General features: G+C 50.6%; 1 protein-coding gene across 1 annotated transcript; it reads left to right on the top strand.

Annotated features, from left to right (window-relative positions):
- The first annotated feature begins 269 nt into the window (after positions 1–269).
- CCT5 (chaperonin containing TCP1 subunit 5) lies at positions 270–12,048 on the top strand. The gene is given in 11 exon segments (NM_001278779.1): positions 270–510; positions 3,402–3,462; positions 4,246–4,410; positions 5,310–5,508; positions 5,954–6,146; positions 6,222–6,371; positions 8,612–8,731; positions 9,262–9,447; positions 10,051–10,188; positions 10,473–10,653; positions 11,501–12,048. Coding segments are annotated over 11 exon segments (1,626 nt in total). The 5' UTR covers positions 270–405; the 3' UTR covers positions 11,629–12,048.
- The last annotated feature ends 1,872 nt before the right edge of the window (positions 12,049–13,920 follow it).

The raw sequence follows: 13,920 nt of genomic DNA, 5'->3' as shown, positions 1-13,920 counted from the left end.
AAGCGGACTCTACCATCTTCGCGAAGCCAGGGTGGGAAGGAGGGAGAAAATAATGCTCTGAGCCAATGATCTCATCGTTGGGAGCACTATCGAGAAACATCAGATTTTACATATTTAATAAGTGTCTAAATCCTATCTACTACCGGCTTGTGGGTTCTAAAGTTCGCGTTCGTGTCTTCAAACTGCCCCCCCCCACAGCTTCCCGGATGATAGAAGTTGCCGAAGGTCGCTGATTCCAGAAGGTACTGTCTGGCGTTAAACTAGTCTCAGGTGAGAAATAAGTCTCGGGAGGCCTGTGCTGCGCACGCGCGAGCTCTTGGCGCCCTCCCGCGAGAGGAAAGTACTCTCTCGGTTCCGGAGTGGACACCGCCGGTTGCGGGAGAGAACTCCTGCTGCTGCCGCACCATGGCGTCCGTGGGGACCCTCGCCTTCGACGAATATGGCCGCCCCTTTCTCATCATCAAAGATCAAGACCGCAAGTCTCGTCTTATGGGACTCGAGGCCCTCAAGGTAACGGGACTGGGACGCCCTGGATGAGCGGAGGACCCCGAACCCCTGGCTCCGCGCGTGCGCACATTTAAGAGCGGTTCTGCCATGTGCTCTCGGGGAAGGTCGGGGAGCCCCTCTTTGGTCTCCAGTGCTGCACCCCACGCCTTGGGCCTGGGAAAGACCAACGTAGAGGCCTTTAGTCCCAGTTTGAGGGTTTGGGTGTCCCTCAAGCGCTCTCCAGAGCTGGGTGGGGCAGCCTCAATTCACAGGCGGAGAACGCGCGTCCCCGCTGGCTTCTCCAGCGTGCTGTCGTTCCGACGGCGTATGTATCAGTAAGCTGCAGAGAAGGTATTTCTCGGGTCCCCTGGCAGATTAGGACCCTGCTTCTTTACCTTCAGTCGGTATACCTGCGACAGCCCCAAAGGAAAAGAGGTTCATACTCTTCGTTGCTTCCTTAAAGGCTTAGTCATTGACAGCGCATTTCATTTTTGAGTCCTTCTATGCACGGCGTAATCCTGGATGTGGTATTATAAAAACTGAAAACGTACACCTTTAAGGAAGAAAATACTACTACAAGAGTGAGAAGTGGGAGTTCCCGTCGTGGCTCAGTGGGTTAACGATCCGGCGTTGCCGTGAGCTGTGGTGTAGGTTGCAGACACAGCTCAGATCCTACGTTGCTGTGGCTCTGGCGTAGGCCGGTGGCTACAGCTCCGATTCGACCCCTAGCCTGGGAACCTCCATATGCCGTGGGAGCGGCCCAAGAAATGGCAAAAAGACCAAAAAAAAAAAAAAAAGAGTGAAAAGTGGTCGCCAATAACTATGACATAAGGCAGTGTGTGACCAGAACCACGGGATATGGGAGGCAGTGCAGGAAAAAGCTGGAGGGGATCCTTCAGACGGTCAATGGAGGGGTTTTGAGCAGAATCACAAGTAGAACTATGCCAGAGGAAGTAGGCTTTGAGATGGAACGCATGACGTTGGTGTGTATAGACCATGTCGCCAGGCCTGAAGTGTCCCTGTTTGCTTAGTGTCTTGGGGTTTTATTTAAGAAGCAGTGCAGTTCTTTCTCCCCTGAACTGTTTGACCTAAAACAAGTTAACACCACCTCTCTGAACCTCCTTTCCCAGCAGGGGCAGCACACCTCTTTCCGGCTTGGGAGGGAAATTAAATAGGGTAACTTATCCAATCTTTGACCCATGGTAGGTAGGCGAGCCACTTGTGTTACATATTTAATTCCATTTTTCACTGAAAGGACCATTAGAGAAAGTGCCACTCAATGCATGCACCCCAAAAACAGAAGCTACAGGTGATTTTGTGTCAGCCACATCTCATGTAATTCTCACACTCTGAGACAGGTATTATTTTATATAATTGGAAACTTGGCCCCAGAGCAGGTAGATGATTGCTTGCGGTCCCAGCGCTGGTAAAGATCAGGTTCCATGGTTCACGCCCAGCTCTGTCTGATTCTGTGGTCAGTGGTCTGAGGCCTACGTCTCAGCCTTGGCACTATTGATATTTGGGGCTGGATCATTCTTTGTTGTGGCATCTGTCCTGTTCTGATGTTTAGCAGCATCCCTGGCCTCTACCCCCTATGGTCCCCTTCCTAATTGTGACAACCAAAGATGTCCCCAGACATTGCCTGGAGGTCTCCTCAGGGGCGAATCACCCCTGATTAAGAACCACGTCCCCATGTTAGTATCCTTTAGAAATTCCGTTGTACAGACATCAGAGTGTATTTTAATGGCTGCCAGTATCTCTGCAAACCTAGTGAACTTTGTGTCTTTTGTTACCTGCTAAATGGGGTGGCACGGGAAGCCTTCACAGAACACGTGCTCTTGAACTGCTTAGGAAGTTGTCAGGATCTTGGGGTGGAGGGCCTTCTGTGCATCAGTGCTTCGGGGATCAGGCCATATTGGGGGAACAGACTGTCCTCAGTGAAAGGAAGCCAGGCTCCGACTGGACGGCTTTGAACAAAGAGGCTTGAGGTACTGGGGAGCTATTTTAGGTCTGGGGATTGATAAGCAACATGTTTGAGAAGAATGGATGGCTCAGCTGGCCGGAGGGTGACTGAAGGATGGCATAAGAGACCCTGGGCATTTGTAAGGTGCTGTGGATCTGGGCTAATGATGTTGGTGACAGCAAGAATAGAGAGGGGACGTCCTATTATGGCTCAGTGGTTAATGAACCCATCTAGCATCCATGAGGACGCGGGTTCAATCCCTGGCCTCACTCATTGGGTTGAGGATCCGGCATTGCCATGAGCTGTGGTGTAGATCACAGATGCAGCTCGGATCCCACGTTGCTGTGGCTGTGGTGTAGGCCTGCGGCTACAGCTCCCATTGGACCCGTAGGCTGGGAACTTCATATGCTGCAGGTGCGGCCCTAAGATGACAAAAGACAAAAAAAAAGAAGAATAGGGAGACAGGAAAGCAGACATTCAGAGGGAAAATGAGTGTAATTGTGCAGAAGGAGGAAAGGATGCATTCGGGCTCCCGTTATTTCCAGCATTGACCCCCTCGGCGGGTGACTCTTGGTTGTGGATTATGTGCTGGCTGGACCATTTGAGAGAGGAGAGTGGATGAGGTTAGCGTCTCACGGTGGACCTGCAAGGCCTGTCACATCAGACCGTCTATGCTCTTGGCTGTAAAATGGGCCCTGAGAACCTACCTGCCTCATAGATGGGCTGAGGATTAAAGAGAGAATGCGGAGAGCATTTGGTTCTGTCTGTGTATGTGGGAATTCTCTCCTAACACCACCAGTTGTGGAGTTGTCACAGTTAGGTAAGGACCTGTCTGCTGCCTCTTCTAGAGAATGCAGACTATGTCGTAAGTGATTTTATAACCATCAGTTATATGCTCTTAACTCTTAAAATTATACATAACTTGAATATTGGTTGTTTCTGTTTCGTTTAGTCTCACATAATGGCAGCAAAGGCCGTAGCAAATACAATGAAAACATCACTTGGACCAAATGGTAAGAGACACAACATTCTGTGTTTTGTAAAACAAGTTTAAATCATAAAATAGTCAGTACAACCTCTTTACAGAAAGTTAGGAATTGAAGGAATGCATCCTCCCCCAATATGGGCAAACATTTGTTGTGATCCAGACCTTAAACGTGGTTGTGGGCATGATGTGCTTACAGTTTTAGGTCAGGGTTTTTTCCGACTTAATGTAACTTTTGTTTGTTTGTTTTTTCTAGGACCGCACCCGTGGCACATAGAGGGTCCCAGGCTAGGGGTCTAATTGGAGCTGTAGCCACAGGCCTATGCCACAGCCACAGCAACGCCAGATCCAAGCCGCGTCTTTGACCCACACCACAGCTCGCAGCAACGCCGGATCCTTAACCCACTGAGCAAGGCCAGGGATCGAACCCACAACCTCGTGGTTCTTAGTTGGATTCACTAACCACTGAGTCATGACGGGAACTCCCCAATTTAACATAACTTCATTAGCGTTTTCCAAATCATAGAAAGATCATCATTTTTTGTGACAACATTACACTTTGTGATGAATGTTATATTTAGTGATGCTCTGTAGTTTTTTTGCTGTTTCTCTAGTTGTAGCCATTTTAAATTGCTTAAGATTAGCCAATCTAAAGCAGTCTTCTTGGAGATATTCCTTTATGTTGAGTTTTTATTTATAATAAATTCCTAGATAGGAACTGGGTCAAGAGGTCAAGGTAACTTTGTTTTTTAGTTGTTATAGATTGCCCCCCCTCCCTCCCAAAGCCATCTCAGAAGTTGGTGTGTTTTAGGGCTTGATAAGATGATGGTGGATAAGGATGGCGACGTGACTGTGACCAATGACGGTGCCACCATTTTAAGCATGATGGACGTGGACCATCAGATCGCCAAGCTCATGGTTGAACTGTCCAAATCACAGGATGACGAGATCGGGGATGGAACCACAGGAGTGGTCGGTAAGAAAGGGCACGGTGTTTTTTCTCACTTAAGGACATAGTATAAAACAGGTGGCCCAGACTCTTCAAAACCGTTGCTGTCATGAAAGAACAGGAAGGGTTAGGGAGTAGAGCGAGGCCGCTGTAAGCTGTGAGGGATGTTTGGGACATGGGGGTAATTTGTGGGTCCTGTGTTAGAGGGGTGCCTTACTGATGTGAAGGTCCCTGAGTGTGAAGTTTGTTACACGATGTAAGAGAGTCCCCTTGTCCCTAGGCGCTGCCTGGTAAAAAGTTTAAGGGTGACATGTCTGATTTCGGCAACTAATTTTCCGATAGTTGAGCAGAAAAAGTGTGCGCATGTAGAGAAAATAAATGTGGCAGAAAGTTTGGAAGGATTGATTAGATGAGTGTCTTTAATGTTTCTTTATTTTTGTGGAGATGAAATTTGAATTAGTTTAGCAAATATTTGTTGGGTACCAAACACTGTTCTGGGTGAGCTTGGAGTGGAATAGTATTAAAACAAACTGCTCATCTTTAGATGCTGAAGTGAGAGGGGAAGGTGGGGGAGAGGTATGAATAATTAACAAATTATTTAATCCTATTATCACCAACGCAAATTTTACTGAATTGAAATCCCTGGCCCATGAAATGTAAGTTGTTTTCCCTTTAGTTAAAAAAAAAATTTTATGTTCTTTAGGCATTCCATGTATCACTGAGAGTTGAACATCCATCTATAAGGGATTCTTGTTAGAACATGGCTGCAATGGAAACAAGAAGCTCCCTTTTTTAAAATAGGTTGGATGGCTCCTCAGCTTCTAAGACACTTGCAGCTTAATCCTGGAGCCTTCCTATTTCCAGGGCAGCATCTAATTTGAGTCGTAGCGATCTCCTGAGCCAGGTGTGTGCTGTCTCGTCCGCAGTCCTGGCCGGTGCCCTGTTGGAAGAAGCTGAGCAGCTGCTGGACCGAGGCATTCACCCGATCCGGATTGCAGACGGCTACGAGCAGGCTGCCCGCATCGCCATCGAGCACCTGGACAAGATCAGCGATAGTGTCCTTGTGGACATGAAGGACACCGAGCCCCTCATCCAGACCGCCAAGACCACCCTGGGCTCCAAAGTGTGCGTGTGCAGTACAGGGTCGCCGGGCATTTGGGGTGGGGGGGTGCCGTGCCTAAGCACAGCTCAGAACTCCCGGGGGTTTTGTATGGGTTTGACGAGCTGCTTTCTGTGGTCGATGTTCCTCTGGTTTAATTTGTCTTTTCTCCAGAGGTTGACACGCATCTTGTGTTATAGTTGGGAGCTGAATTTCCAGGTTTGGTTTTTAAGTCTGAAAATAGTAAATTTCAGTTATTGTTAGTGAAAATAAAGATGTAATTTTTTTTCCCATCCTGATTCATGATTCCTTTTGAGCTCCCTGATACGAATCCCTGTCCCAGACTGTTGAGAGTGCAGGTCGTGGTGGCATTCTTTGCTGGGGACCCTGAATGTGGGCGAGTTCCCTAAGATAGCTCTGAGTCACAGCACGTTGTGCCGTGTTTGAGCCACCGCATCGCGTCTCCCGCAGGGTTAACAGCTGTCACCGACAAATGGCCGAGATTGCCGTGAATGCCGTCCTCACCGTGGCCGACATGCAGCGCAGAGACGTTGACTTTGAGCTCATCAAAGTAGAAGGCAAGGTGGGCGGGAGGCTGGAGGACACCAAGCTGATCAAGGGCGTGATCGTCGACAAGGACTTCAGTCACCCCCAGATGCCAAAAGTGAGTCCGGGTCCTCCGCAGCTCCGGGCCCTCCCGCCCCTGCCCGCCAGCTCACGCGTCTGTCTTTCTCCACAGCAAGTGGAAGATGCAAAGATTGCGATTCTCACGTGTCCATTTGAACCGCCGAAACCAAAGACAAAGCATAAGCTGGATGTGACCTCAGTAGAAGATTACAAAGCCCTTCAGAAATACGAAAAGGAGAAGTTTGAGGAGATGATTCGGCAGGTCGGTCTTACCGTGACTCGCGGTGAGAGTTGAACCTTCAGGGGCCGCAGTTTGCTTAGTGGTGAACACGCGTGGCACTGGCCTTTGTTACCTTGGTGCTTTACGTGGCTACAAATAAGGTATTCGCAGCGTAGGCTCTTTTCCTTCACTTTCAAGTTACGACGTTGGTGGGCACTCGGGGTGTGTAAAAGTCAGATGGCACAGAAAGGCGGGAGGGGAGCCTCTTAGGATGGCAGCCTGTCTGGGGCGCCTCGAGTGGTCTGGGTGCCTGGAGCCGTGCTTTAGTTACGCACACTCTCATCCACGTCTGCGCATGTACGTCCAAGGTCTGAACCACTGTAACGGGGCCTCTACCACATGGTTGAGACGTGTGAGTATAGCATTTGTAGGCAGTTATTGAGCGACTGAAATCAGACTAGGTGCGGACATAGTAGTCCCAGGTCTTTGCTGAAACAAGTCAAGGGTGTTATTCTGTCTATCCTGAACTCTCTCTGGCCTTTGATTTTTTCGTGTGCCTGCTCTCCGGTGGAGCAGGTCCCCGTAGGGCCCCCGTCCTGGGAATTGAGAACACAAGCGCTCGGGTGCGTGAACACAGATCTCTCAGGCAGAAGGTCATCTTAGTGAACAGACCAGGCGCTGTTTCGGTGTTTGGAGCAGGAGGGTCAGTTGAGTTAGTTTTCGTTTTCATGGTGCCGTCCTCTGCCTGATGTGTGCCAGCAGAGTTGAGGGCGCTGGGCATGTGGCAGTGAGCAAAACAGTGCTTGCTCTTGGGCTGCGGAGTCGGGGGAAAGCAGGTGGGATCTGGGTTACAGACACAGGTCAAGGGCCTCTCTAAGGAGACCTCGGGGAAGTGAGAGCAGTGTGTCTGGGTGAGGAGTGTTCCAGGCTGCCAGGGGGTGTGGGCAGCGTGTACGGAGGAGGCCCTGAGGCCGGGGTCAGCAAGCCGGAGGGCTTGGGGAGCTGGCAGAGGGTTATAAGCAAAAGGTGGTTTTCTGGGCTACAGGGTGGCCGACGTGCCCAAGAGGAAAAGGTGACAGGAACTAAGATGCCGAGGGTGTGCGTGGATCACGTTGATAGATGTGCGGGTGGCTGGGAGTGGTGACAGGGATTCTGAGGAACCCAGAGAGGAACACTGGGGGCTGCAGGAGCAGGAGGGGCCTCTGCTAGTGTGAGCATGTGGCAGGAAAAGAGCCATTTGTGAGAATGCCAGGGCATGTGTGTGTTTCAGGGGACAGCTAGTGTTCACGGCAAGGATATAAAGGAGATGTCTTCCAGAAGGAGTTCAGTAACGCACCGATTCCAGAGGTGCAGGGGTAGAGCGCCCGGTGTGGTGAGAAGAGACAGGTGAAATGCTGATGTGGGATACGGTGTGGTTACGGCAGCTGATCCCTGCGGGAGGGGTTGACGGTTCTGATCACTGACGCCTTCCTGGGACAAGTCACTTAGCCACTTGTTGAGGTGGGGGGGTTTCTTAACAGAAGCAGGATCGTCCCGTCTGCCCCATAATTAGTCTGTATCTTGATAGCCACAGGGGCAAAGTGGGAAAAGCAAGTTGCAGGAAGATGTGTCATAAAGTGGAGGGTTTGTAAGCATGCATATGGATCAGCTGCTTCATGGGGGTTTGTGCCGGGACAGAGCTGCCGGCTTTGGTTTCTCAGCTCCCAGTTGGGGGGGCGGGTTGCCCTGCTGTCCTGTGTTGCTTCACTGGCATTGAGCGTGAATTACTACTGTTCAAAGCTTTGCTTACAAATGACATGATTCCAAAGTTCCCTGTGGCTCAGCCGGTTAAGGATCCCACGTTGTGGCTGTAGTGGCTAAGGTCACTGCTGTGGCGCAGGTTCAATCCCTGGTCCGGGAACTTCCACGTGCTACGGTGCGTGTCCAAAAAAAATAAATAAATGAGGTGATTCCCCTTGATACATACATGTTCATTGTTTAGAGTTTGGAGCAGACAGGAAGACATTTATTTTCTTCGTCATGGTCTTCTTTGTGCTTTGTTTTATTTTTTCCTTGTGGGTTCATTCATTTGTTGGATTACACAGTGTTTGACGTGTGATAATAAATCCATCTGTGCCCTGCTGCCATCGTGTGTGAGATGGCAGGAGATGAGGCCAGTGCTGTGTTTTGTTTGAATGCACCCATCTTACACATTGTTATGTTTCTCACCTGTTTTCAGTGTTTTCCTACATTAGAGGACAAAGAATACTGTGTTTTTAACATGGTGATGTATCTTTTCCCAGATTAAGGAAACTGGCGCTAACCTAGCTATCTGCCAATGGGGATTTGACGATGAAGCAAATCATTTACTTCTTCAGAATAACTTGCCTGCGGTTCGTTGGGTTGGAGGCCCTGAAATCGAGGTAGGAAGCTCCCTGTGCAGAGTGGGACGGGGTCGAGCTTAGGATGCACATGCATTTGAGGCGCTGTGCCCGTGCTGGCCGTCAGGCACCACCTTGTGCCACGGCTCTACTGTTTTATATGTCTTTGGTGGTTTGTGGCATTTTGAAATGCTTCCTATGTCGCCTCAGTGGCTGTCTGAGGCAGGAAGACTGGTTGACCACTTCTGGGTCAGCCAGATAAATACTAAGAGCCACTCCAGACACGGTCTGTACCCCCAGCCCACGGGGGTTCAGGCGTGTGTGGCCCGATTCAGAGGTGCGGTCAGCTGTGTGCTCTGTGCTGGAACCCTGGAACCTGACCAGGGCCAGGCCCATCTCTTCAAAACCTTGACCCTTCAACAAGGCTTTGGGGCTGGACTTTGATTTGGGTGGGCCAGCAGTTCTGGTGGGCCAGCAGTTCTGGTGAACAGTGACCGTGGGTCCGGTTGGGCTCTTTTACGAGCTGGTTTTGAGAGGCTCAGCAGCCGACTTCCTCCCCTGCCCACGGTCAGTTGATCGCCATCGCCACCGGGGGGCGCATCGTGCCGCGGTTCTCGGAGCTCACGCCGGAGAAGCTGGGCTTCGCGGGGCTGGTGAAGGAGATCTCGTTCGGGACGACCAAGGACAAGATGCTGGTCATCGAGCAGTGTAAGAACTCCAGAGCCGTCACCATCTTCATCAGAGGAGGAAACAAGATGGTGAGAACTCAGCTCTGTCCTTTGCTGGTGCTGAAACGTGGTTTGGCTTTTGGCACACGGAGTTAACTGAGGCAGTTTCCGTAAGAAAGAAAAGGTCGTCTTTTTTGGAGAAGCAGTGACATGACCTGTCGTCAGACCCCTGGAGACTGTCCCACTCTCAGGTCTATGAGGGACACTTCCTTTCTTCAGTCCCTTAAGCGGAAACGGGAACCCAATCCCTAACCGTTGGCGCTGTCTCCGTGCTCCAGGCGTGGACGCCAGTGCGTCGTGGTGAATGAGGCTCATTGTGAGGCTCTCTTTACCAGTTTTATTTTGCCCGGCCCCTTGACTTGGTCGTGAGTCCTGGAAATGAGTCCCTGGCTGCCTCTCCCTGTTGTTAAAACAACTGCATCCTAGGAAAAGTAAGACGAAGGTGGGAACCATCCGAGGGTGGGCAGTATTCCGGCGGTGTTCCCTCCGTTTGTTCTTAGCCAGGCGCCCTCCCGGGGCCGGGCCGGGCCGTTTCCAGGACCAGCAAGCGCTGAGGTTAAACCAGGTGCACAGTATTGGGCTCTGAATGGTGAGATCACAGTCACATTGACCGCCACGAAACCGTTTCCCCAGATCATCGAGGAGGCCAAGCGATCCCTTCATGACGCTCTGTGTGTCATCCGGAACCTCATCCGCGACAACCGCGTGGTCTACGGCGGCGGCGCTGCTGAGATCGCCTGCGCCCTGGCGGTCAGCCAGGAGGCAGACAAGGTGAAGCGCGGGGACCGCGGCGGGCGAGGCGGGGCGCTGGACTCCGGGTGCTCCATCCCGGTTGGTTCTCCTGCCCGTGTGGGAACACGTCTGTCCCTGGACATAAAGCGGCGGCACCTTCTGCAGCCTTAGGCTGTAGTGACGTTTTCGGGGGTCAGCCTGTTCTTACAATTCTTCTTGAGTTAGGCTTTCAGAGGAGGAAGACCGATTGTTTCCAGAGAGCTGCAGCTTGGTGTGGTGGTTTTCCTACCAAGTCCTCTGACAGTTGCCTTGTGCCCCTCCAGTGCCCGACCTTGGAGCAGTACGCCATGCGGGCCTTCGCTGACGCGCTGGAGGTCATCCCCATGGCCCTGGCCGAGAACAGCGGCATGAACCCCATCCAGACGATGACCGAGGTCCGGGCCAGACAGGTGAAGGAGATGAACCCGGCCCTCGGGATTGACTGTCTGCACAAGGGCACGAATGGTGAGCTCAGGCCGCTGCCGCGCTGGGGTCCCGGCTGGGAGACGTGCGCGGGAGCCTGTCCTGTCTCTATTTAGATACCTACGCCCCCTCTGGTACTCAGGTCCTGAATTGAAGAAGGTCGCTTTTAATGACCTCGGGGAGGGTCAGAGTGCGGGTCTCGCTGTAGGCAGCTGAACTGGCCCCAGTACTCAAAACTCCTGTGCGACACTTACTCCCGGAGGGCCTTGCGTTTTAGTCTCTGGCTTTAGAAAAGAAGTCCCGTCTTTTTTACTCCTGTGTCCGTCAGTGTGGGTTCTGTATGTCATGTAAACAGCTACTTCTGTGGTCATGTCCATAAGTGGAGGTGTTTTTATAAAAATGGGCTGTACGGTCACTCCTCTCAGACGGGCACCGGTCGTCTGCTGTGAAGAGGTACAGCTTTGTGCATCCCAGGGACCCCCATACTCACCGGACCCGGGCCGTGCCTGGGGTTCCGCAGTCCGTTCTGACCGCACAGAACTGTGGGTCTGTTCTGGGTTTTAGGTTAACAGCCCAAGGATTTTAGTAACAGCACCAACTGTCAGGTATTTCAATTTCTTTACTTCACTGCCTACGTCGTCTTTAGGTCTTGAACATTTTAGGTACAGTCAGATTCCACTGAGCTCAGGTTATTGAATGACGGTTTGGGTGCTTTGTGGGATGAGAGGTTGACGACAGGGGAGTCATGCAATTATACTCCTCTGAAAATACAACCTGGACTAGTAGCTTTCAGGTTTGTATTTCTTAGGTTTTACTGTAATTCCATAAATCGGAGCAAGGTGTTAATAGTAGCTGTGCTGTTTTAGAATGATGAATTTGTGTTTTTCAGATATGAAGCAACAACATGTCATAGAAACCTTGATTGGCAAAAAGCAACAGATCTCCCTCGCGACACAGATGGTGAGAATGATTCTGAAGATTGATGACATCCGTAAGCCTGGAGAATCTGAGGAATAGAGCAGATTTAGAGTTACACGTAGGCCTGAGATCCACTACTGTGATTAAATAAATGGGTGTTTTCTGATACATCTACAGTTATTTATTGTTACGTCCTTTTTCAGACAGTGTAGAAGCTATAGAACAGCTGTTTGGTAACCGTAGTTTCACTTGTTCAGACATAAAATTGTAGAGATACGGTCTCAGCAGGTTTTTGTATCCATTATATTAAAGCTAACTCTTTAAACAACTTTTATTTCTGCTCTTAAAATCTAAGAAACGTTGACTGTAACATTCATCCAATGCCTTAAATGAATGCGTTTAAGTTTTTGTGTTTTTGTTTTTTTAAATGAGCTGAGGAACTTTTTAACAGTTTTAAATGTTGAGTTTGTTCTCTAGGTTTACTTTAACATTGAGAGGAAGGTGGGCTTGGTCCTATTAAATGTATTTAACTGCTGTGTCTGTCTAAGTGGGTGGATCTTTGACCGTAGGGACCAGCAGAGCTGAGTGCTTGCTCCACGCGACGGTGGGATGTCTCTGTGCCGTCGGTCACACCGACATACGTAGGGAGTTCTTAGAGCGCTCTAGAGACCAGAGTGTGACCTTCTCGTGGGCCGCTTGCATGTTCTGGTCCTGGTCCACCCTAAGGGCCGGCCAGCTTGTGTGCAGAGGCCAGAGTGGGCACGCCTGCACCCCCTGCAGCTGCTTAGAAGGGCATCTCATTGCCCACTTGGGGTTTTCTTTTCAGAAAACAAAGCAAGTGGGGATTAGAGGGAAATGTAGAAAAATGGATTCAGTGGGAGGAACTACCTTGTGATTACCAGTTGGGGGTAGATGGGTATTGAACTAACTCTGCTTAACTAGTACTGGCTAACAGTGATGTGGGCCTTAGCACAAGCCAGGGTGTGTTGTGAGAGCTGTACCTGGAGTGTCCCGGTTCTCCAGCCTGTAAAGGAGGTGCGTTGCTTACTGTTCGCATCTTACAGGTGAGGTGGAAGCATTTGCCAGCATCTTCTGCTCTTAGGTGGGAGGGCTGGTCAAACCCTGGCAACGGGATGCAAGAGCCCCCTCTCCCTGTGCCCCCATTTGCTTGTGTTTGGTCCTCTAGATTTTCTGAAAGGATGAAAGTTCACTTATGCGCCCCTAGGGAGAGAGGATATAGACCGGTCAAGTTCCATAGAATTAACCTGTTTCCTGGCACTGCAGGATCGGGAGTGTGTGGGGTATGGTCAAAACAGAATAATAAATAATTGAACTACTTGTAGGCACAGAGAAGAGTAGATGCTTCTTGGAGGAGGCCTTCCAAGAGGAGGACATTTGAAGCCTCAGAAAAAAGGGCACCAAAGTCAGATGGCTCGTTAGGAAATGTGTTGAAGGTAGAGTTCCCCTCGTGGCTCAGTGGTTAAGGAATCCGACTAGGAACCATGGGGTTACGAGTTTGATCCCTGGCCTCGCTCAGTGGGTTAGGGATCCGGCCTTGCCGCAAGCTGTGGTGTAGGTCGCGGACGCAGCTCGAATCCTGCGTTGCTGTGGCTCTGGTGTAGGCCAGCAGCTACAGCTTGGGAACCTCCCATATGCCATGGGAGCAGCCCTAGAAAAGGCAAAAAGACAAAAAAGAAAAAGTTGAAGGGCAGGGGAGGAGGAATGTGGCAGCAAAGGCACATGGAACGTGTGTTGTGTCCTGACTGCTATTGTGTTTTCGTAGATAATAACTGGTTCTCAAGGGGCCTTGAGGTCAGAGCAGCTCGGATTTGCCTTTCTCCCTGTGTTGATAGTTGCACCAATGGTGGAAAAGCAGTTATGGTAAAACTCAACTGAGCGTGGATCGGGGCAGTGTTGTCACCATCGCACACTTGGTCTTTTTCTTTGTTTTTTCAGGGCTGCCCCTGTGGCATATGGAGGTTGGAGGCTAGGGGTGGAACCAGAGCTAGCTGCTGGCCTACACCACAGCTCATGGCAACACTTGTTTCCTTAACCCACAAGCAAGGCCAGGGATTGAACCCGCATCCTCATGGATGTCAGTCGGGTTGTTTCCACTGCGCCACAGCAGGAACTCCATCATCCCACACTTTAGAGCCACTTTCACTGAAGGGTGGCTTTGCGGCAGGTTACTGTCATTTGAGCTCAGCTCCTGAGTACACCGCTTTCCCGGTCTCTGACCCACTAAGTGTGTAAATGGCTCACAGTCCTTGTCTTCTCAGCAGCACCTGATAGAATTTGTGCGTAGCTCAGTACACGGGTATTTTCCAGTGTCATGGAAAACGTCACAGTCTCACACGTGGGTGAAAAGATCTGCGTGTGAGGTGGACCAGT

This window comes from Sus scrofa, chromosome 16, assembly GCF_054392235.1.
Source record: "Sus scrofa isolate SSC_HxYL_T2T_F1_AM1 chromosome 16, Sscrofa_HxYL_maternal_Yorkshire_Landrace_v2.0, whole genome shotgun sequence".
In the NCBI taxonomy this organism is placed as follows: domain Eukaryota; kingdom Metazoa; phylum Chordata; class Mammalia; order Artiodactyla; family Suidae; genus Sus; species Sus scrofa.
This window is presented reverse-complemented; position numbering and strand designations above follow the sequence as displayed.